General features: G+C 46.4%; 1 protein-coding gene across 1 annotated transcript in view; it reads left to right on the top strand.

Annotated features, from left to right (window-relative positions):
• The window catches only part of spega (striated muscle enriched protein kinase a), a gene marked incomplete at its 5' end in the record, with an annotated part of 90,386 nt that extends 66,151 nt beyond the window's left edge, over positions 1-24,235 (top strand). Inside the window, 10 exons of the mRNA XM_079734247.1 lie at positions 274-3,079; positions 3,742-3,909; positions 4,590-4,715; positions 18,236-18,400; positions 18,550-19,144; positions 19,629-19,868; positions 20,308-20,534; positions 21,010-21,085; positions 21,638-21,787; positions 22,337-24,235. Coding sequence (XP_079590373.1) covers positions 274-3,079; positions 3,742-3,909; positions 4,590-4,715; positions 18,236-18,400; positions 18,550-19,144; positions 19,629-19,868; positions 20,308-20,534; positions 21,010-21,085; positions 21,638-21,787; positions 22,337-22,613 — 4,830 coding nt within the window. The 3' untranslated portion in view covers positions 22,614-24,235. The remainder of the gene's footprint in view (positions 1-273; positions 3,080-3,741; positions 3,910-4,589; positions 4,716-18,235; positions 18,401-18,549; positions 19,145-19,628; positions 19,869-20,307; positions 20,535-21,009; positions 21,086-21,637; positions 21,788-22,336) is intronic.
• Between the last annotated feature and the right edge of the window lie 454 nt (positions 24,236-24,689).

Genomic DNA, 24,689 nt, shown 5'->3' with positions numbered 1-24,689 from the left:
TCGCTAACGTTTGGCTACAACTCAAACTAGCGCACAACCTCAACGTCATTGTTCTCAGCCACTCCCTCTGTTCGCTGATTGGACCGGCAAAATATGGGCGGAGAAAACCCACGAAATTACCGCAAACCTAGACGTAGTACTAAAGGGAAATGAAAATCGAGCAGCGTATTTAAGTACGTAGGCAGGTGGAGCCAGGCTACTTGCTAGCATCAGTATCATCCTAAAGATTCATATTTCTTTACATTCACTCACGCTATTCCGTCTCCGATGCAGCGTTCTCTGATCAGCTACAAATCCAAGATGTCGATGCGGACCATCGCGGAACTCCTGGATGACTCCTCCACCCACGTGTCCATCGCCGTCGGCCGGTGCCGTAAGGATGGGTCGCCGCCAGCCTCCTCGTCCTCCGACGACTCGGATGAAGACGTGGATGAGCTGCCCTTCATCCCCATGCCACTCTCTATGGTCTTTTCCGGCTCCAGGGTCTCCCTGAACGAAATCCCCGGCGACGAGGACGCCGCCGAGGGGTCGGGGTGGAGCGGCATGGAGAGGGCCCGGTCGAGCGACGACCGGAGGCTGGCCGCCGGGAGGGTCGGGGGAGGAGCCAACAACAGCGGCACAGAGGACAAAGACCAAGAAGAAGAGGAGGATGTTTCCGCCGAGCATAAAGAGGGGAAACCGAGGCGAGCTCCCCTCCAAAAGGGCTCGAGTGTGGAGGCCCCAGATGACTCGCAGACCAGGGCGAGGCGAGCGACCATGCGGAGGGGCAGCTCGGCCGACTCGGCCCTGCTCCTCCAGATGGCCCCGGAGGTGGGGGGTGACGACGTGGAACCCCCAGATGCGGCCAGCAAGAAGAGCCTGAAGAAGGCCGTCTCCATGGAGCTTCCCAACCGCAGCCCGAGTCCCGGGGCGTCCAAGCTGAGCCAGGAGGACTACGCCCTGAAGCTAGAGCTCATGAGGCAGCGGCTCCTGAGGGGGGGCGGCGGGGACAAGAAGATGAGCGGCCTGCGGGGGCCCCTGTTCGAGACGCTCGGCATGGACGACGAGGACAGGAGGACCAGGTCCCTGGACCAGAACCCCAGGAGGTCACGGGCGGCGCCGCCCGTGCTCACGAGGTCGGTTTCCTCGGAGGCGGCCACGGAAGAGACGCCGAGGACCAGGGTGTTCAGGAAGAGCACCTCCTTCACCCAGGGCGACTCCGAGCCCATGCCCCTGCACCGGAGGCACGGAGCCCCCCTGGAGATCCCGTCAGCGAAACAGGGCAGCGTAGAGCCGAAGAAGCTTGTAGAAGCCACCTCGATGTCGGCGCTGGTGGAGCCAATGCGGCTCGACGCTTCACAGTCCTCGGCGTCAGAGGCCACAAGGACCCTCGGGAAGGAGGACCAACAGGAACCGCAAACCAAAAACCTGGAAGGCAAACCAACCGTAGGGGAAAAGATGAATGCTAAAGCGGACGAACAGAGAGAGAGAGGGACCAAACACAGCACAGAGTCCGCCGAAGAGGAAGACCGGCCCATGAGTTTGCAATTGCCCAATAAGTCAATCTCGACAATAGGGCCTAGGATTGTCATTTGGGGAGATGATGAAGAGGAAGAACCGAGAGGTAACCTGGAAGTGAAGAAGGAAACGTCAAAGCATGAATCTCCTGCCGCTATACCTACACCCACTAAACCGACGTCCGCGTATGCAAGCGTCATGCAGGCGTTCGTTGGCCCGTCGACGGAACCAGACCCCGACCAAGCCATAGTTTCCAGGGGTTCCACTACTTCCTTAACCAAAGACGGCGAACTCGGCCCTTTGTTACCAGAACACTCCGCGGTGTTCGCTAAAGTGGCAACCGCCGACCTCACCACCCCTCACCAGCCTCTGCTCAGAACCGACATCAAAGACATAGACTCTGAAGAGGTGTTCCAGGCCAGGTTCAAGAAACGCGAGTCCTCGCTGACGCGCGGTCTACGCAAACTGACCCGGAACAAATCGGAGGAGAGATCCCCCGTGCCGAGCCTGCAGGCCGGCGAGGGGGAGGAGGTGTACCGTCCCGGGCCGAGGGGCGCCCCTCTGGAGATGGTGGCCAAGGGCTTGGAGGAGAGGTCCAAATCGGTTGCGGATCTGCGGGAAGGCGAGAAGGAGGGTCTGAGTCTCATCGGGAGGTTCTCCATGCGGGCCAAGCGGTCCTCGTCTGTCGATAAGAAAATGGAGAAACCGGTCGGGAATAGAGAAGAGAAGGAGCCGGAGTCTTCGGCCAGTAAACAGAGGAAGGCCTGGGCTTTTGGCCGCAGTAAGTCTCTGGACACCAAGGAGCTGGAGCACGCCGGAGCACCACAGAGGCGCCTCAGTGAGAAAGAACCAAGCAAAGTAGAAGAGTCGTCCGTTTTGGCCATGCGGCGCAAGTTTGAGTCCAAGGTAGCTGGGATCTCGGCCAAAATCAGAGCCCAGTCAGAGGAGAGGAAGGAAAAAGAGGTCAAGAGGCGCCCCGATGGTGACGGTGTCCAGAAAGATCTCAAGACGGTCAGCGATTCCCCGGTCCTGGCGATGAAGAAGAAGTTTGAGAACAAAGAGTCTGTGATTGCCTCTAAGATCCGCAGTCAGTCAGAAGAGAGGAGTGGGGAGACGGAGACGCAGTCGGAGGGGAAGAGAACCCCTCTCGTCCCACGCCATCGCCATACCCAGTCCGAGGGCCGGGGCCTCAAGGAGATGGGCATCCCCGAGAACCAGCTGGCCCAGCAGACGGGAACGGCCGCCGCATCCAAAGAGTCCTTTGAGTCCGTTTCCAACATTAACTCAGAGAAGAAACCCTGCCGCACTCCGGAGGGTGACCGACGGTCTCGCTGGGACCGCTGGGGTTTGACCAGGGGCAAAAAGGACAAAACGCCGTCACAACCGGAGCTTTCAGAGCCTTCTTCCATCCCCAAAGAAGACAACGCCTTGACCGCCAAACAGAGGCAGAGTCGCACCTCCTCAGACTTTCCCCCAGTGTTTCACATCAAGCTGAAAGACCACGTCTTATTGGAGGGGGATCCTGTCACTCTCAGCTGCCTTCCAGCTGGCTGCCCGCCTCCCAAGATCACATGGATGAAGGGTAGGGTAACATGATATTCTGGGTAACAAGTAAATGGCAGTACATGGTGCACATTGACTGTTATATCTCCTAAATCAGTGATTCCCAACCTTTTTTGTTCCAAGGACTGGCATATACATAAAAAGATTTAGAGGACTGGTAGTCAATTTGAATGCCTTAATTTTATGATCCATAATTTTTAAACAAAGGATGTAGATGTCTTTTAAGATGTTTTATGTGTCATATTCACAACAATTAAAGCCCCAGTAATGAAATACTTGAATCTCAGGCTCCCTTCAACAATGCAATAAGATATTTATTATTTATTTGATATATAAAAGAAACACAAGAAAAGTCACCTGAGACTTAAATAAACACAAAAGTAGTGCAAAGACATGCATTTTCGGTGCTTAATTTATAGTGGTTTAGTTGCATATTGATCGATTTTATGTCTATGTGTTGGAGGAAAAAACATGACTCATATAGTGTGTTATCAAAAATATATTTTTTTATTATTTTCTGGAAATATTTCAAGGCCCTGTACTCATGGGTCCGGCATATGGTAATTGCTGTCCTAAATGACACTTTTTCCCACAGGAATAGTGAGTGGTACCTGTATAGCCCCTGAAGTTCTGCCTGGGCGCTGGGGTCCTGAATGGCTATGTGTCCCCCCACCTTTACAGATAGGAAAGCAGTGGAGGTGGATAACAGGATCAGCCTGATCTCTCATCCAGACGGCAGGCAGCTGCTCTTGATCATGAAGACCAACCAGAAAGACGCTGGACTTTACGAATGTGTGGCTACAAACACCTTGGCCGCCATCACCAGTTCCTGCACGCTGTGTCTCGCTTGTAAGTCAACTCTGGAGCCATTAGGATGTAAGCTGTACGATTATGCACAGAACGAGATTTAGTAAATTCCAACAGAGCCTTTTTCATTCCGCTCCTCACATTTCAATTAAGTGAAAAGAAAACAGTTCCATTCAACGAACCAGAACATATTAGGCTCCACTGAGCACACAGAACTTATTGACAAACGGCAGTTTGTCTTTCATGGTGATATTTGTCTTGCTAATGTGACACAACAATGCAAATGTGCGATAATTGAATTTCAATTAGGAGCGGGGAAACTAATTAATATTGATGCAGCAGTAAAAAAATGCATAATGTTCTTGCATGGTTGCTTAGCTTAATGGCTTGTTTCTCTATCTGCCTTTCGCTTCATACATCACGACCCATGAGTTACTATTACGGCGTTGGATATGAGATAGAGGCTGAATCCTCTATCAGAGTCTGTCCATCAGAGCAGTTCTTCCTCCTTATCTACTACACCAACGTGTGTTGTCACCGGCTTTTTGAGTGTTTAATAAGACTGCCAAACAATGGTGCTCCTATGCTCACAATGGTGGATTTTCCAGAGAAACGCTGAAGGCAGATTCTCAGATTCTCACTACTCACTACATTTACTTCTACTAAGCTGACCTTTAATCTTCTCCCCTGCCCCCTGGTAACCACCGTTACCCCTTGTCCAGGTGTACCTAAGCGACCAGGAACCCCTGAGGTCCCGCAGGTGTACAACAACACAGCCCTGGTGCTCTGGAAGCCAGCCACTGATGGCAAGTCCCCCTGCAGCTACATGCTGGAGAGACGGACTGAGGGTGAGCGCTCCGGCTATAGTTATACACACCCCTATATCATAGAACGCTAACCACTCTAGCGTGTTATATAAAATGATGCAGCGCATGAAGCTAATTAATGTTGTGAATGATGTGGCACATGATGCTAACTGATGTAGCACATGAGGCCAACCAATGTTGTGAATGATGTGGCACCTGTGGGGTATACTACGAACCTCGCTGAACATACCCAGGCTTTCTTGGGCGATCAGAGTTAAATGGTACTACGAAGCTCACTTAGGATATGATTAGTCAAGCCAGGTTTTCTGCTTTAGGTTCAATGCGCGTTCACGTGAAAGGGGTGTTTATCGCGTCATTTTTCTCACCTTTACAACCTGGATAGATCAAGCAGTCTATATAAAGGCGTATAAGTGAAAAGATTCTGCATATTGTCTATAAAATAACTATGCCAAATGCAGAATTGTTCGCCATTAACCCCAATAGAATGATGATGATTTCAAAATGCATAAGCGAATAAGTGAATAAGCATTCCATATGCATGAGAATAGGGACTTTTTAAGCTTCACATAAATGCGTGTCACTTGGGAGTCTAACCCTCCGCGCAGGAATTCAAGACTCACGCGCTACCTCCACTCTACCACTCTCTCACAGAGACACAATGCGCAACAGTAAGCATTGTCTATATAAGGTCCAACAAGGACGATCAAATAGCGAATACCCTCTGATGAGAACCTGTATCTCTCATGAAGAATATTCTCAGGCAATGCCAAGGGATTGGTCCCGAAAGAGCCTCTGTCGGAGAGACCCCTGTACGATAGGCTTCGAGGTCCACGGGAACACCCATTAATGGTGACACCATTGTCAAAAGAGGGGCTAGGAAGCTGCGCACGCCGATCTAACCCGATAGTTTTAGCTGAAAACCTGTAGAGGCCCCTTGACCAGGGGCCTCTACAAATTCTCTTTTTTGCATAGGAAATTTCCTTTCCTATGGAGATGACCCGGAAGTGCTTGGAGGAAAGGTGGTTTGAATTCTAAAAATGCTTAGGAAAGGAGCCTCGACGCTTCCTTTAACCCTCCTTTAGCATAGGTTACTTCTGAGCAACCTTTGCGAAAGGAAAGGAGATAGTGGTATCCCATAATCCTTTACGGCGGCAATATTTAAAGCAACATGCCACGACGAAGTTTACCCACCCTACGCGAAGACGCATGAGAGACGCGGTAAAGCAGAAGAATAGAAGAGAAGAAAATACAATTGATAATAATTGATACAAATTCCAGAAAAATAATTATTTGAATATAAATTAATTCATTTATTGCTGGCTAGTAAGCACATAAAATACACCATAAGAAAATAAAATGCCAACTTCACATTTAAGAAAGACTACTGGGGGCAGTTAATTTCACCATCAACATAAGTTGAAATTCTGGTTCACACCCTGGTCGCATCGCATTTGGACTACTGCAACTCTCTCCACTTTGATTCAACTGCTAAGTCCATACATAAACTACAACTGGTACAAAACTCTGCAGCCCGTATCATTACTAAAACCCCCTCCATCAGTCACTAACACCTGTCCTGCAGCAACTCCATTGGCTCCCCATCAAATATTGCATCATGTACAAGATCCTGCTTCTCACTTTCAAGGCCATCAACAATCTTGCCCCTCAGTATCTTACCGAGCTCCTCCATATCAAGACACCCACCCGTTCTCTCAGATCGTCTTCCTCCATCCAGCTTACTCTCCCACCTGCTCGCCTGGTTACCATGGGGTCAAGAGCATTCAGTCGCTCAGCCCCCCACCTTTGGAACTCTCTGCCTCATGACATCCAACACTCATTATCACCTTCAAATCTCACCTGAAAACGTATCTATTCAGCCAAGCTCCCTTTAAGTCAGTTGCATTCTTGGGACTGGAATGACCACACTGTTTTTCTCTTGTACACTGTTTTATTATGTTGTTGTTGTTGTTGTTGTTTTTTGTTTGCTCTTATTAATGTTTGATTTTGTAAGGTGACCTTGAGTGTCAAAAAAAGGCGCCCATAAATAAAACGCATTATTATTATTATTAAGTTTAGCCTCTTTTTTTCACATGTGAATTGGAATTCAAGTGGCCTAAAATATTCCCGTTGGCCAAGTCCGACCTAAGTGATTCGCACTGTTTGCGGTAACCTGATTGAAATCAATATGACAAGAACGCATGGATCAAAGAGCGCTTGTTGTAGTCAATCTTCGGAAAATTGTAGTTTCACACTAGAGACGCTAGAGGTCGGCAATACCCGCCGTCGCGCAATGACGTCGGTTAGGAACAGTGGAGTCTAATTCATTTTAAACAGTGCTGTCTTTTCACTGCGATCAAGTCAGCCGTCATTCGCTCATCCGCGGTTAAGACAGCCGTCACACAAAATCTTTGTGCGCCTTTAATCTAAACAGCCTTTGTGTGGTATCTCGCAACGTTTTCAAAATAAAACCCTTCACCTACGTTTGTGTGGTATAATTGTGTCTATAAGCACGTTCATGGTCCTGGTGATAACGAGACGGCTTGCCAGTGATGACGCTCACGCGTGTTTCCGACAGCGGATGTTGATGTGCACTGCGGTGGGAATCTAAAAGTTCTTCACAGCAGGTTTTTTTATCCAATAAAAAAGTCAGAACTAAACAGAACGCCTTTATTTCCTTGTAGCCTATCACCTACTATCCTTTTTCTTTTATTTATGAGAATCACATTGTATTGCCACTGTATGGAAGGCCCTTACCCTTATCTAGTGCTGGTTTACCAGTACACAACGTTTAAAACTCGCAGTCGATGCCAACAGACGGTTGCAACGTCAATCAAAAGTATGTGATATGATGGTTTATTATTTTATATTGAGTAAAACGTTGATGTTCCGCCATGTGCATGCGGTTCACTAGTAAACCCTACATCACCAACTGGGCAACTCTGTTATCATAATCTGGCCCCTGTTGCCGAACGGAAGTGGAATCATAAGAAATTTCCCACGCCGCGAAAATGTTTCCCCCATCATTTCCAGCGATGTGAACGCACCATATACCTCACTTCAAAGTGCTAACAATGCAATTTGCAACGGCCAAAATATGCATATGTGAGGTTTTCAAAGGGCATTTTCTCAAAATCTGTGAAGTACAGTCACATGGTTCCGTGTGTACAAGTAGTCAGTACAAACGGTTAATATGATCATATTGGTCAGTGCCGGAACTTATGTATAATTTGTCTATAGCTCACTTGAAAGTGCTAACATGATGCAATTTTCAAAGGGCAGAATATGCATATGTGAGTTTTTCAAAAGACATTTTCTCAAAATCTATACAATAAAATCATATGGTTCCGTGTGCACAAGTAGTCAGTATAACGGTTAATATGGTCATATCAGTCAGTACCGGAACTTATGTATAATTTTGTCTATACCTCTCTTCAAAGTGCTAACATAATGCAATTTGCAAAGGCCAAAAAATATGCATATGTGAGGTTTCAAAGGACATTTTCTCAAAGTCTGTACAGTAAAATCAAATGGTTCAGTGTGTACAAGTTGTCAGTACAACAGTTAATATGGTCAAATCAGTCAGTGCCGGAACTTATGTATAATTCTGTCTATAGCTCACTTCAAAGTACTAACATAATGCAATTTGCAATGGCCAAAATATGCATATGTGAGGTTTTCAAAGGACATTTTCTCAAAAACTATAAAGTAAAATCACATGGTTCCTTGTTTACAAGTAGTCAGTGTAACACTTTGTATGATCATATCACTTACTGCAAGAACTTTTTCTCTGTCAACAAGTTTGGATTAATAAAGTATACATCTAGAAAGTGCTGTGTTCTTTTTGGAGAAGTCTGCTGAGTCAGGATCGCTTTAACTCACTTTATTTGGTAAAGGTTTGGACTAGTCTCTATGAAGCAAAAGAAGGGAAATTGTATAGGCACGGGTGGAGATACACTTAGTGGGCCATTCTGAAGGATGCGTTACCTGGAGCATTCTAGCCCCCTGGGGTGTGTGTTGTGACTTATCTACTGGGCAAGCGTGGACTCAGTTATGTGCTCTGATTGGCTAAGCATGGTGCTGAACTCCCGCCTCCTGGACACTTTTAAACAGGGTGTCAATTATTCTGGCGCATAACGCCGCCGATAACTCCTTGGCACACAGCAGTGAGGCCAATGCAGCTGCGAAGACAAAGAGAGGGGAGATGGTGGCTGGGGTTCATGGGATGAGGTGCAAGTTGCAGCAGCGGACCGAGAGAAATGGAAAGGTTCTGTAAAGGCCCTATGTGTCACAAGGCACTTGGAGGACAGGTAACAGGTAACATCTATCTATTTGCACAGCTGACACAGCCATTGCTTTCTCTTAAAGGTCCCATGGCATGCTACTTTATGGATGCTTTAATATAGATATTATTGGGCCCCTAACACTGTATTTGAAGACGCTCAAAATTCAGCCGTGGTGCAGAATTACAGCCACTACTGGCCAGTCGCACATTGAGCTTTCCCCAAACGCGCCGTTTCGGTGTCTGTAGCTTTAATGCAAATGGTGAGGAGAGAGGCGGCTCAAGGAGGAGGGTGGGGGTGTGGTCCTGAGCAGCTTGCGGCCACGGTACCATGCGCTATGTTTACAGTGGATGTATCGCAATGGCGAGGCGCACACAGCCTTTGGCCGTGTTCTGTAAATATTCTAGAACACTCGGGGCACTCCCGCGGGAATCCTGGAGCTCTATATCTCAATAATATCATATTATAAATAGATATCTATATCATATAATATATATTATCACGGCCAAAAGCTATGTGTGCCTCAAGACCTTATGAATCTCAAACGACTGCGTCGGGTTCTCCGGCGTCTCTGGTTCTTCCACTTCCACATCAATCTGAAGTAGACTGAACCGCGACATGGAGGAGAAAGGGATTGTTGCCCGCGATTGTGTCCGCCGGAGCCCCGCTATCGAGGTACCACCGCTTCCGAAGCGGGCAGCGTGTCTCGCGGCGGTGGTGCCTCGCGGCAGCGGGCAGCAGGCAGCGGGGCTCCGGTGGGAGACAATCGCGGGCAACAATCCCTTTCTCCATTTAGCGGTTCATGTAATTCAGGAAGGCAAAGCCAAAGTTCCTTTCCTCCCAATTCCTTCTCAACCATGGCTGAGATAACCTCCACTACGAGTCTCGTTGTGGAAATACCAGAGACGTCAGAGAACCTGACGTGTTATGCGCCATAACACCAACAGCAGAACGGTTATCCAAATAACAAAGAAATGTACAACACTTGCGTTACAGTGTGTTTATTCACACACACACACAAACACACACGTGACATTCGCACGGTCGTAGCTCATTGTCTCTACCGCAATGGCGAGGAGCACATAGCTTTTGACCGTGTTCTGTAAATATTCTAGAACACTCCGGGTGCTCCGGCGGGAGTCCTGGAGCTCTATATCTAAATAATACATACTATACATAGATAGGGATATCATATAATAATAATAATAATATATAGCATCACGGCCAAAAGCTGTGTGCGCCTCCAGGCGATATTATGAATCTGAAATGACTGCGTCGGGTTCTCCGACATCTCTGGTTCTTCCACTTCCACATCAATCTGAAGTAGACTGAACCACGACATGGAGGAGAAATTGCCCGCGATTGTCTCCCGCCGGAGCCCCGCTGGCGGGAGACACACGTGGCGCTCGCACGATCGTAGCTGATTTTTTCGTTGGCGGGCCAAATTCTCTGGGCGGGCAAGGCAGAGAAAGGGGAGGTAGCTTGGCCCCTTATGACGACATATGGGGCCAAGCTACAAGCAAACATTCCAAATCAGCGTGCCTGAAAAAAATATGCATATTTTGGCCTTTGCAAATTGCATTATGTTAGCACTTTGAAGTGATCTATAGACAAAATTACACATAGGTTCCGGCACTGACTGATATGACCATATTAACCGTTGTACTGACTACTTGTACGGAACGTTGTGATTTTACTGTATAGATTTTGAGAAAATGTCTTTTGAAAACCTCACATATGCATACTTTGGCCTTTGCAAATTGCATTATGTTAGCACTTAGAAGTGGTCTATAGACAGAATTATACATACGTTCCGGCACTGACTGATATGACCATATTAACCGTTGTACTGACTACTTGTACACAAGGAACCACGTGATTTTACTGAATAGTTAAATCCTTTGAAAATGTAGAAAATGTCCTTTGAAAACCTCACGTGCATACTTGGTCCTTTGAAAACCCTTGTTTGTTGTGAACATTTTCACGCCAATCTGGTAGCATTCGCAGCAATCCACACAAACACACAACTGTAGGTGAAGGCTTTTATTTTGAAAACGTTGCAAGATACCACACAAAGGCTGTTTAGAGTATGAGCGCACAAAGATTTGTGTGACGGCTGGCTTGACTGCGGATGAACAAATGATGGCTGACCTGACCGCAGTTGTCTTTTCCAATGTTCAAAAGGAAACACCTTTTCATCTCTCCTTGACCCGATGACGTTTTCCACAAAGGTTAAGGAAAGGAGGCATAAAAAGGTTAGGAGATTTGACTATTCGTAGAGGCCCCAGGTTTGATTGTGAGCATAAGTCACCATGGTGATACAGTGACGCTAAAAGAGATCGACTTTCGTGCCCCAGCTAACCCAGGCTTTGAGCGCAACATACCTCGCTAACCCACTAATCGAGGTTCGTAGTACAGGCCACTGATAAAGAAAAATACCATGTATTTCAAAAAGTTTTTTTATATTTTTTTCTGTTTCTGAAACGAGAATCAAATGACCAAATATGTAAGGGATAATGTAAAGAACACCGGTCATTATCGGGAAAATAAGCCCCGACAGGGCGAACAGGACACCGACGCGCAGCGGAGGTGTCTTGCTTCGCCCTGAAGGGGCTTATTTTCGATAATGACCGGCGACGTTCTATACATTACCCCGCTTATTACACGGCTAATTGCCAAAATGAATAAATAACCTCATCGCTTAGCAACTGAAGACGCTGGGGTTGACAAGTTACCGGACTACTTGCGGAGTGATACCAAAGACATCATTAGAGGCAAAAAGTCATTTGTTTTCCTTAACAGTAGTCGATTATACTTAGCAACGGCGAATTAGGTGAGTGCTGCATGCAGCGCTCAACTATTGTTCTTCATAAGTTTTATTCTTTTTCTTTTTCTTTCTTATTCCCTGCAAACTTTGGGACCTATCTCCTTCCTCAATTTTTCACCTAGAGACTCATCTAGGTGTCTCTTCACCTAGAGACACCTAGAGACTTTAAAATATTCAGAATAGCTTGGAATCGCGCACTTCTTTTCAGATATTCTACTTTTAAAATACTATCTTTATTTTAACGTGGGAGTCAATTCATACTTTGCATGTGACGTCACGACGACTGGCTGGCGGGCAAGAACAATGTTCTCTAGCAACGAAACTTAGTAACCTAATCAAGGATCTCCCAGGACATTGCCAGTTTTACCAAACAAAACAAAAGTTCGTATTTTGAGGTGAAAACGATATGCCAGATAGTTGTTGTGCGATTGGATGCACTAACCGCTGAGGAGTGAAGCCGTGGTTATGTTTATACTGGATCCCATCCAAAAAGGAGAAAAACTGTATTATTGTCTATAAGATTAGAATTTGCAATAAGTAATATATATTGTTTAATTACACATATAATTACAATTTTTTCAAAATAAAAATAACCTTCCTTCTGCCGTCATGGCGATCGCCAGTGTTGCCAGATTGAGTGGGAATTCTGGCCCAATCTGGCAACACTTTCTGAGGCGTCACTAAACGATCCTTAACAGTTTTATTTCAGAGTGCAGCTAAAACCTCAGCTGCGCTGGAACTTCAGAAATGCTTGAGAAAATGTAACTTGTGTGGATGCTACCGCATTCCTTGGTCAATACAAGAGCTACTTAAAAGTTATTTGATTCAGAAAAAAAGCTATATGTTGATCGTTTTGCGGGTAGCTAGCTAAATAGTAACTCACCTTTGCTTTGATTATGAAGATATTCCTGTTTTTCACCTTACGACAACGTTGTTAATCCACCCAATCTTGAAAAAAAGTTAGCTAACCATACTTTTTTAGGCTTTCATTTTTTGTGTGGTGTAAGGTGACGGATTCTCTATAATTTAAGTCTGGTCGAGACGTTGCGAGCTTCAAAGCAATGAACACATCAGCGGGTGCTGTGTATGGATCACAAGTTACGAGTATGTTTATCTTTTCCTAATATCTAATTTGAACATTTTGTGACACATGGTCTAAATAGTCCATTGATTGTATTATTAGAAATCTGCAAGGCTGCAATTCCCCTTGCTGGCCGCTGTTCGTCGCCATTTTGTCGGCGTTTGTTGCCCTCTAGGTAGCTATGGTAGTCACGTGACTGCAAAGTATGAATTGGAGTGAATGGAGATATCTACTTCTGGGCCCCTTGAATCGACGGACCCGTACACAGCCCGCTTAAACAGCTGCAATACCAAGCTTGGCCGCTGAGCACTGGTGGATTGCGGAAGTATGCACTGTTCCCGAGGGCTTGGATGTAGCACATGAGGCTTACTGATGCTGTGAATGATGTAGCACATGAGGCTAACATATCTAGCACATTGCATAGCTTGATCCGTTTACCTACGGCTTGGGGATTTGACTCGATGCTAAGAAAAGGAAAAATATTTAGTGATTCATTAAATAGTTGTATTATTCATTAAAATTACAAATGATCAATTAATAAAACAGGCCAATATAAAAATAAATATTTACTAGCTCTTAGGGTTAGGGGGGTTTTGGATTTAAACTCATATCTGATTGTATTTTTATAAACGTTTGGCAATTAATTAGTGTAGTTGCTCCCTTATTGATTAATATATGCTCTGATTGTTCTCAGCTGTACTTTGTAAATCGCTTTGGATAAAAGCATCTGCTAAATGACTCAATGTAAACTGAAACTACGTGGGTCATTTTGTCCGTTAAATAATGAAAAGGTGTACTTAACTTTGATCATTACCTTGGTGTTGCCAGCAATTAATCTCTGTTAAAGGGGAACTACGCAACTTTGGCCACACTTCTTCGCTGTTTTCTTGGTTTGCGCTCGCATTGAGCTCCCCCTACAGCTTCAGGGGAGATATTTTACAACACTGTCGTAACAACTCGTTGACGACCCTTCCCCATCCACTTCTACGCTAGCCATGTGCATTCGTTTTCAAAGAAGCCGGCGAATGCGTGGAGCCATGTCCGAGGTAGATGTTCATAAAGAGTAGACAAGGTTATATATTTTAAAAGGGTGTATGTGTTACTGTTAAGTGTAGTACTATTGTACGCCCTTACTCATCGTGTCCATTAGAGGGCAGCGTTGAATTTACCCCTGTGTTACCTGAGACCTACACTACTTGTTCCGGTGTCTGAGTTTATTACATGTGATGATGTCGAGGAGATTGGCAGCACAGCTGCCTTACTCCCGCCTGTAGATATAATAAATATGCCTACAAGGCTAAAGGTAAAATGTGTCTGATGAGAGTTCGATTACATCTCCACCGCAACGCACTAAGCTCATCAGGTTATGGGCCCAGGAACGCAAGTCTAGAGCAACAACAAGGTAACAGAAGTAAGAAGAACTGTTAGCCAAGAGAAGCTACTAGACGAGCCTGGATAAAGATGGCGCAGAGAGACCCCCGCGAAAATTGAGGACTCTACAAGCAACAGCCTGAGCAACGTCTTGGAGATTGCGAACTATAAAAAGAATAAAAGTGAAAATGGCCGGAGCAGGAACGCTACAACAGGCAACATCCTTGTCTTCAATGGAACAGAAGATAAGTATGATCCATGGGAAACGAGATTCCTTTGCCGCTTACACATTCTGAAGCTGAAAGACACCATTTTGAGAGAGTCCGCTGGCGAGGCTGCCATAGCTGCAGATCCGGCGAAGAATGCAGATTGTTATGCTCAACTAGTGAATGCACTAGATGATAAGAGCCTATCATTGATAAGACATGACGCCGCTGATAATGGAAGGAAAGCCTTGAAATTATTAAGAGAACATTATTCTAGAAAAAGCAAGCCCAGGATTCTAAACCTGTACACTTCATTGACCACCATACAAATGGAAGGGAAGGAGACTGTGACTGATTATATGATAAGGGCTGAGAATATAATTTCAGCTCTTTGTGATGCAGGAGAGAACATGAGTGACGGGCTGCTTGTAGCCACCATTTTGAATGGACTGCCAGACTCATTCAGACCACTGGCTGTCCACGTAACACAAAATGAGGACAACGTGACATTAAAGGACTTCAAGAGAAGACTGAGGGTCTATGAAGAATCTGAGAAGATGAGGACAACCGGACCAGCAGACAGCGTGATGAAGACCATGATGAAGACTAGCACAAAGCAAAGGAAACAAGGCACCAAGACACACTGGAAGGAAGGGGAAGCCACTCTGACGTGTTACAAATGTGGAGAAAAAGGACATATCAGAACCAGGTGTACCAAGAAAGTGTGGTGCAGTCACTGCAAGAGCAACACACACGCAGAGTCTCTATGCAGGAAAAAGGGAAAAGACGGAGCAAGAAAAGTTGCAGAAGAAGAGGACATCGACGACGGGGATCAATGTTTCATGGCCAAGCATGCAACCAACGAGAGGCCATCTGTCAACGTGAAGAAGAAAGGGATAATGGTGGACGCCGGAGCGACATCTCATATTGTGAACGACATCGCCAAGTTCAAGAGCTTTGACAACACATTCCAGCCCGACACCGATTCTATCGAGCTGGCGGATGGGACCAAGTGCAGTGGGATGGCGCAACGCAGAGGGACGGCACTGATCTACCTGCTAGACAACGAGGGACGACAACAAAGAGCGCAGCTACAGGAGGCACTGTATATGCCAACCTACCAGGGATGGACTGGGACAAAAATTTGGCCCGGGACTTTGGGATGGAGAGGCCTTTTATGAGACCGCGGGAATAGCGTGCGTAGAATTTTGCCACGGTGTAAAATAATAAAAACTAGTCCTTATCCGTGGATATGTGCATTGCAACTGCATGTCAATGTTGGGATGTGCATGTGTTTAGAATATTGTGAAATATTTTATAAGCAATCTTGTCCATGTACAAAATATTAGAAATTGCATGTGCCTAGAAAGGTAAATCAAAGCTGAAAATGATCTAAATAGTGCAAGATACAATTATTTTAGTGGAAAAAAATTGTCATACACATACACATTGTCTGCTGGTTACTGCTTCACATAAATCACTAATCAAGCTTTTTTTTAACCAACGTTTGCATTGACAAATTAGAAAAATGGCTCTGTCAGTCTCTGGCCAGGTATATATTGAGGGGCTATGCAACATTTCAGAGTGATAGGTCAAGCCATTTAGGAGAAAAATTAGGACACACACACAGACAGACAGACTTTCCTTAATTGATATAGTTGGATTTATATAGTTAGAGAAAACAAACAGCTGGTCATCAAAATAATCTGGATGTAGTCGCTCTGCTTCCTCTCTGCTGGACCCTGAATCTGCCGGTGTAGAGCTACATCTGCATGAAAATGACAAGTCACAAATAATTCTAATTTAGCAGGCCAATACATTAAAGGCAATAGTGGAAATTCTCTTAATTTATGTTTTTTTATAATTTCAAACGTAATCTTATGCTTTAATTCCTATGCATAAAACAAAAAAAAAACAGACTGTCCTACCTCACATCATCAGCAAGCGCTGGAGCACTTCACTGGTCTCTGCAACTTTGTCAATGACCTCATCGTTGTCTAGAGACATCAGGATCTCTTTTTCGGTGCACATTATAATGAAGGCCTCAAGACGATCCTGTGTCAAGGTGGTTCTCAGTCTGTTCTTCACAAACTTTAATGTTGAGAAGGTCCTCTCACAGGCCACTTGGCTGAAGGAGAGTGTCAGCAGGAACTTGTTGGCCAATCCAATGACATGATAGGAACCAGTCAGAAGGTTGTATTTGGAAAGGACCCGATACACACAAATTGCACAGTCTTTACAGGAGGTGCAGCTGGTGACTGTGAGCTCCAGGCCATCTCCATCTTTGGTATGCTCTGCTGCAGTCCTGACAGTGTAGGACTCCAAATGGGGCAACTTTATTCTCTCCCATTGGTTGGCCAGATTATAGAGCTCGGCCTTGAGCCTTCCAGGTGTGGCTCTGTCGTCAAATCTCAAGAGACATCGACTGAGTTGTTCCAGGGATTCAGATGGGAGGTTCTTAACTCTCAATGTGTCAAAGTTCCTTGGGTTGAGGCAGGCAAAATCATCATAAAGGGCTCCATTTGCAGATTAGCGTGTTTGGATGCTCTCAGTCACTGTATCCAAAATGATGTTGTGTACCTTGATCCTGTACTGATCCTCTGCACTCAATATGTGTTCTTCCTCTGCTTCTTCACCTGGCATGGTCTTTTTCTTTTTGATTTTTCTTTGAGGGAGAGCGGCCTGTACCACCTCTTCAGATTCGTTTTTCTCCAGCTTATCGTTAGCCCACTCAACAAAGACATTAGCGGCTTTTGTCACGGCATCCATGTCCCTTGTGCATTTTTTTAGGCTGTCTTGGGCCCCCATTACTAGGCGATGCGCAGTGATTAGGTCCATGCCACTGGTCTGCAGGTAGTTGGAGAGTGGGGAGGTGATCTCAAATATCCTAAGAAATATTTGTGCAGTCAGGATTGTCTCATGCTTCAAAAAGGACTCAAAGTAAACCTTTGCTTTTGCTCTGACAGTTGGTTTCATTGATTTATCCTCCACTATCCTCTTCAGTGTTAGGATTAAGTCCACGAACAAGGCATTGTCGGGGTTACCAAAATAGCCAAATATTTTGCTGAGAGCCTGGTCCTTTGCCCAAGTAGTAAACGGCACCGACAATCTGAACTCAGTCACTGCAGTCATGTGATTGGCTGAAAACGAGGGAGGCATCTGATTGGCTACAGATAGTTCCTTGTTGAAAAAAATGCATTTGTGAATCCAGCCACGTCAGGAGAGTCTCAAAAATCCACATATAAATACAGACCAATTCACACACAAATGACAAGATGACAAATGAAAAGCGGCTTGTAAATTCAATACCAACAGTTTGTATATAAATGTAACAACATTCAAATACATTTTGATGAAAATTGCAAATATTTTTTAATTCATATATTTATGGATTTATATTAAATTTATTTAAAACAAGACACATTTGTGTGTGGATGAGAAATGTGTTTGTGAAACTTATTTTTGTTTATGGATTTATTTTACATTTATACACACCGATATCCATGTGTGTTGGCATTGAAATGTATTTGTAAAAAGAGAGTAATTTATGTATAAATCACAAAATACATTTGTGAATCCTTCTCTGTGCATTTATTATTAATGAGTCTGTTCTGACCCCATAAAGAACTGCAACATACGTTTCCCTGTTAGTCCAACATTGCGGTTTGTAGACGTGCACAGAGTTTGTGTTAACATGCTTTCCTCCGGACCTAGATCAAAACGGAAGCATATTTGACTAGTTATCTACCTTTTCTGCTCTTTCCTTTCGACCCCAGGAGAGGAGAACTGGCTGATCACTGCCACTGGTGTGACGGACTGCTACTACAACGTCACGGATCTGCCAGCAGGGGGCACCTTCAGGTTCCGGGTGGCCTGTGTGAACAAGGCGGGCCAGGGGCCTTACAGCAACTGCTCCCCTAAAGTCAGCCTCGACCAATCAGGTAGCTGATCAAATCCTTAACATATGTTTCTGTTGTCACTGTTTAAGTTGTTCTAAGATGGGCCTGTCAGAGCTAGACAGGCCCATCCCGTCGCCGACGAGGTTCTCCCCACCACCCAAACCAACACAGTGTCCTCTTCTGTTTCACAGGTGGAGGACCAGCACCGCCCAAAATGGCCGTCATCAAGACCCTTCCTGTCTCCCCGGTGTCAGACCCCCCTCCCCCGTCCAAGACTGACGTTACTGCTAAGACCCCTCCCGTCCTCTCCTCCCCTTCCTCACCCACCACCACCTCCGTCCCCGACCAGGGAGCCGCACCGCCTCGCCCCTCGCCCTCCCCCGCCACACCGCCCTCGGCCGAGCCTCTAGCACCGCCGCCGCACGCCACCAAGCCGGCCCCGCCCTTCGTCCTCCCCAAGCCCCAGAGCCCCATCAACGTGGTCCCCCCCATGACCCTGACCCCGCTGCTCACACCCCTGCCCCCCCCTGTCCCACTCAAGCCAGCCGCCGTCCCCAGCTACGTCCCTGCCATCGTCACCTCTGCCTCCCGCGGGGTCACCCCCCCACCCCGCCCTGCCCTCTTCTCCCCCCAGGTGCTGGAGGTGTCCAGCCTGAGCCCCATCGGTGGGGGGGCCGTCCCCCCCGCCAGAGAGGCCCCTGGCCACTCCACCCCCTCCTCCACCTCCTCCGCCCTGGGCCCGGCCGCGGCCCAGAAGCCCTACACCTTCCTGGATGAGAAGGGCAGGTGAGTCGGGACAACCACTCAGCATTCCCCTGAACCCCAAAACACACAACACCAATTCATGTTCATATTTGTAGCGCAACCTCAAACAAATAAATTTCATCCTTTTTGTTGTTGTTGTTTTGAGCAGAGTGAAGCACACAGTGTAACTGTGTAATTGTTGCGGGGATGACTATATTTTTCTCGCTTCGTACCGGACTCTGGTCTATTTTTGAAGCGATACCTATCCAATCACGTTATTTCACACGCGTCTGTGCCGAGACGCCCGCCTGCTTTGGGATTCACAAAGAACTGCAGACTGGGAGCTATTTGGGTTCGAACCCACAACCCTTTGGCTGGGAGTGAAACACCCTAACCACAAGACACTTTCTTCCGACAAATGTGAGAAGCCTTGCTAATCACAGTGCTTGCGGTTGTGTGTGTGAGGGTGTTTGTCTGTGTGTGTGTGTTTGTGCGCGTCCGTGTGTGTGTGTGCATGTGTATGTAGGGGTCGGTTCGGCGTGGTGCGGGAGTGCCGGGAGAACGCCACGGGGAAGGTGTACATGGCCAAGATCGTGCCCTTCAGCCCTGAGAGCAAAGCGGCGGCGCTGCGCGAGTACGAGATCCTGAAGGCGCTGCACAACGAGCGTGTGATGGGGCTGCATGAGGCCTACGTCACGCCCCGCTACCTGGTGCTGGTGGCCGAGTACTGCACGGGCAAGGAGCTGCTCTACACCCTCATAGACAGGTGGGGTCTGTCTGTCTGTCTGTCTGTCTGTCTGTCTGTCTGTGTGTGTGTCTGTGTGTGTGTGTGTGTGTGTGTGTGTGTGTGTGTGTGTGTGTGTGTGTGTGTGTGTGTGTGTGTGTGTGTGTCTCTCTCTCTCTCTCCATTATGAAGGGATAAAACAAAAGAACGGTCAAATAACCCAATGAAACTCGGACATTAAAGGAACCTCTTGTAAAATTGTCTGTGTCTCGTCCGTTTCCTTTGGTGTGCCCGTCTTTCTGCGAACCTGTGTGTGAGTCTTTGTGTGTGTGCGGCTGTGTATCTGCTTGTGTGTGTGTGCGTCTGTGTGGGTGTGTGTGTGTGCGTACCTGCGTGTGTGTGGGTGCTTCTGCGTCTGCGTAACTGGTTGTCTGTGTGCGTTTGTGCGTCCTTGTACCTGCGTGCGTGTGCGTGTTGCCAGGTTCCGGTACTCGGAGGACGACGTGGTGACCTACCTGGTGCAGATGCTGCAGGGCGTGGAGTACCTGCACCACCGCCGGGTCCTCCACCTGGACCTGAAGCCCGACAACGTCATGGTCACCCACCTCAACGTGGTGAAGCTGGTGGACTTCGGCAGCGCACGCACCTTCAACCCTCTGCACCTCACGGCCTGCGCCACCCCGCTGCCCGGCACCCTGGAGTTCATGGGTGAGTGTTAAAGGGGACATATAGAGCAGGGTGATGTCACCGATGATGTCGTCTAACATTTTAAAAAAATAAGTAATAATACGATAATAGATGATGTCAGTGATAAAATGGTGGTGTGATAAGGTGTCGATGTGGTCATGTAAAAAGTGACTTTTTTAACGTTCGCTTTTGTTAACATTTCGCCATGTTTTCTATTTGTTCAAATCATGTCCTATGAGTATGTTCTGTGCTCATAGAGCAAGATTCATTACTCTGTATTATATGTTCTGCTCTCATAGTCTACATTTAAGACTACATCAAGAGCATACATTCATATATTTAAACATGTACCACATATTTTATTCCAGTCACTTCCATCTGATATCTATTAAGAAATGTTTAATAAAAGGTAACCCGTGCCAAATGTTGAACCTCACATTGTTTTAACGTCCGCCTCCCCCTCTGTCCCTGACACGATGTCCCCGCTGTGGTTCAGCTCCAGAGATGGTGAAGGGGGACGTCGTTGGGCCCCCAGCAGACCTGTGGGCACTCGGGGTCATCACTTACATCATGTGAGTCAACATGAAGGCAAAATAGTAGACAAAACCACGTTTTACACGCATTGTTGAAGAATGGTCTACCGTATGAGCTACTCATGTAACACTGAATTTGAATGGATAAAGGACTCAAACGAAAGCTAGCTAGCTATATAGCTCACCGCCGGATAGCTCACAGCAATAAAGCTCACAGCCATATAGCTCACATCTATATAGCTAACATCCAGAGCTCACAGCCACATAGCTCACATTCATATCGCTAAAGTCCATATCGCTCACAGCCATATAGCTCACAGCCATATAGCTCACATCCATATAGCTCACAGTCATGTAGCTCACAGCTATATAGCTAGCAGTTAAATAGCCAACAGCTGAATAGCTAACAGCTTTAAAGGTAGTGTTGATAACTGATCCAAGTATATTGTGTTACATCTGTGTTACAATAGTGGGACACTATTGTGTCCCACTATTGTAACACTATCGTATGTATCGTTTCGTCCGTGACACCATGGAATCACATCAATAACGAAGGACTTCTTAACCTAACAAACTGTTCTCGGGGAACAGGTTGAGCGGCCGGCTGCCTTTCCAAGACAAACATCATCTCCAGACAGAGTCCAAGATCCATGTGGCAAAGTTTGACCCCACCCAGCTTTACCCCAACGCCTCCCAGAGCGCCTCGGCCTTCCTCAAGAAGATACTGAGCAGCTACCCCTGGTGGGCCGCGTGCGCTACTGCAGGATAAACGTTCCGTTGACATTTTAGATCCTGCCTCGGAGCCTTTTCTCTGGGGTCCTGGGTGGGCGGGGTCCTTGGGGGAGGGTTTTCCCTCCCCCCCGGTTAATTGTATTTCATACAATTATACAATTAAGCATTATTTAAACGTTAATTATGAAGCATAATTATATACGTAGTATAATAATCAGTTTGAAGACAGAAAAGTGATTTCAATTTGACTGTTACTTTAATTGTAATATTCGAGTGTCTTATACACATGACTTCGAAAGCAGGACAACAGTCTGCAACACACTCGTGTGTGCATGTGTGGGTCTGTGTGTGTGCGAGTGTTAGTTTATGCGCGCTTGCGTATGCGTGCATGTATGCGTGCGTGCGTGTTCCGGTTCCGGTACGCGGAACCAGAACTTTGCTTTCTTCTAATAGAAATACCATGAAACATGTGCGACGCATGCTTATCACAGTGTGTGTGTGTGTGTGTGTGTGTGTGTGTGTGTGTGTGTGTGTGTGTGTGTTTGTGACCTCTCACAGGGCCCGCCCCACCACCAAGGACTGCTTCACCCACGCCTGGCTGCAGGACTCCTACCTGATGAAGCTGCGGCGCCAGACGCTCTCCTTCACCAGCGTGCGCCTCAAGGAGTATCTGGTGGAGCAGCACCAGCGGCGGGCCGAGGACGCCACTCACCACAGGGTGCTGCTGCGCACCTCCCAGTCCTCCGCCACGACCGCACCCCCATCCCCCGCACCCGGGACCACCACGCCGCCTTCCTCTTCCTCCTCGTCTTCGCTCCGCCCCGACACGAAATGAGAACGATTTCCGATTGCCGGTTTCAGTTCCGAGTTCTGGGAAGTTTCCGTTTCGGCTTCGGTTCCGTCGGGACTTGGGCGGGTCGAAGTTCAGGTGACTGAATCATCGATCGGGCAAAGTTCGGTTGGGGGACGGCGTTGGTCAGGCCGAGGCTTCGGTCGGTCAAACTTGGATCGGGAAAAAGTTCAGTTGGTCAGGATTTCTGTCTGACAAAATTTGGTTGGCCGGAGCTTCGGTTGTTCCTCCTTCACAGGGGACCGCAGCTCACGCCATGGCTCTTTCCCGACGGGCTTGCCTTCCTCCTCCGGGACCACAGCTGGGATCATGGCAACGGCCCTGGATCGCTAGGCATGGGTGGAAAACAGAGAAGATGTGTGAGCACTTCTGTGGTCTGTGACGAGGAGTCTTCGAGCAGTGATGTTGACATTGGGGGCTTCTCCCACAGTAACTACTGATCCTGAGAGAGAACAATAAAACGAGAAGAGCGAGATTAAGAAGAATAAAAGAAAGATGGCTGTGTTTAAAGGTGGTTTGTGGAAGAGTTCAGCGCTCGTTTGGACAGGCAGGATGTTTGTGAGGAGCTGGTCCAGTCTCCTTCCTTTTCGCACGTTTTTTTGTTGAGGTTTGTTTTTCAGAGTTTAAGTTAAAAAAAGTATATCACATTGTGATACAGTATGGTGTTCACGTCTCTGATAATACAGTTCTTCACGTTGCACAATCAGCATGAAAAAAAACAAGAGTACAGATTTTTGTTAACGTAATGGACCCGTTAGGAACCAGCCCACTCACGTACGGTCATTAACGCTGCTAATTTATTTGCGCATTTTGAGTTTGATCACTTTTTAGCCTGAAACCACAGGCATGGTTTGACATTGTTTACGTTTTTTCCTCTTAATTTATTTGCATGCGTGTGGGCGCCGGCACGTTTTCAATCCACCCTCCTTCTAACGAAAGAAAAACACAAAAATGCAAAAAAAAAAAAAAAAAGACAAAACAAAACTGTATTTGTGATTTTGCCATTGAAAGAATTCACGTTGAATACATGTTTTTGAGTGACCTCGGGGTTTGTGGTTACAATTTATCGTTCTGTGGTTTTCTTTTTTTTTGTTGCAATTTACCGTAACTGTATAGAAGAAAACAAAGTAAAACAGTAAAACATTTAGTTTTAGTCGGCCCCACTGTATTTCTGTGTGGTTCGTCGCATCGCTCATGGGCCATTCTGGTTGCTCTTTGTAAAATCGCCCAGTGCCTGAAATGGATCAGTTTATCCTTGTATGAGCTGTAGGTGACGCTACTAGTTAACAGTAGAGGAGATGGGTATGGATCTGTTAGGAATAAACATGTGAGGTTGATTATGTAAATCAGATTGATGATAGCCATGAAGACATGCATACACAAGCACATTCATCCACACGTTCATTCAATATAATCGCCACAAATGCATCACGTCCATATGTTCACAACGTATGTTGACTTACACACACAGGCACACTAACACATACACAAACACATACACACAGGTGCATACATAGATACATGCATACATAACGCACATGACATTCTTGTAATAATAGGATGTCTTGTGGATTACTCTTTCGCGGTATTACTTTTGTATGTTTGAATGGCTGAAGATTTGTAAATGTACCAATTTGCCGTGTTTGTATGTGGAACATGTTTTTATGGGATAGTATGTAATAAAATGTTGACACTATTGTGTGATTGCGTTGTCCTTTTACGCCAAAATATGGCGCAGACACTTTTGTGATAGTCCCTTGATCAAGGTGGTTTCAAGGAGCCCCGAGCTGGGCGTTCCTCCTCCTCCACTCCCACTCGGAGACGCTTTTGAAGAAGATAAGTAACTTATCTGCCCAACATAGTTCATAATAAAGTACATGAATTGGATAAATGCGAGGTGTGTGTAAATGAGCAACACACTTTGTAACTGAAGAGAACAATGTAGGTCCTTTTCATTCCTGTCAGTTCGTTTTTTTGTTTGTAAATACTGGCAAAAATAAAGAAAACACAACATCAAAGGGAGCTAAACGGAAATAATTGGGTGATTAACATGTTTTACAC

Source organism: Pollachius pollachius (assembly GCF_949987615.1).
Source record: "Pollachius pollachius genome assembly, chromosome: 4".
Taxonomy (NCBI): Eukaryota; Metazoa; Chordata; class Actinopteri; order Gadiformes; family Gadidae; genus Pollachius; species Pollachius pollachius.
Note: the sequence above shows the minus strand (reverse complement) of the source record. Positions and strands in the feature narration are given on the sequence as shown.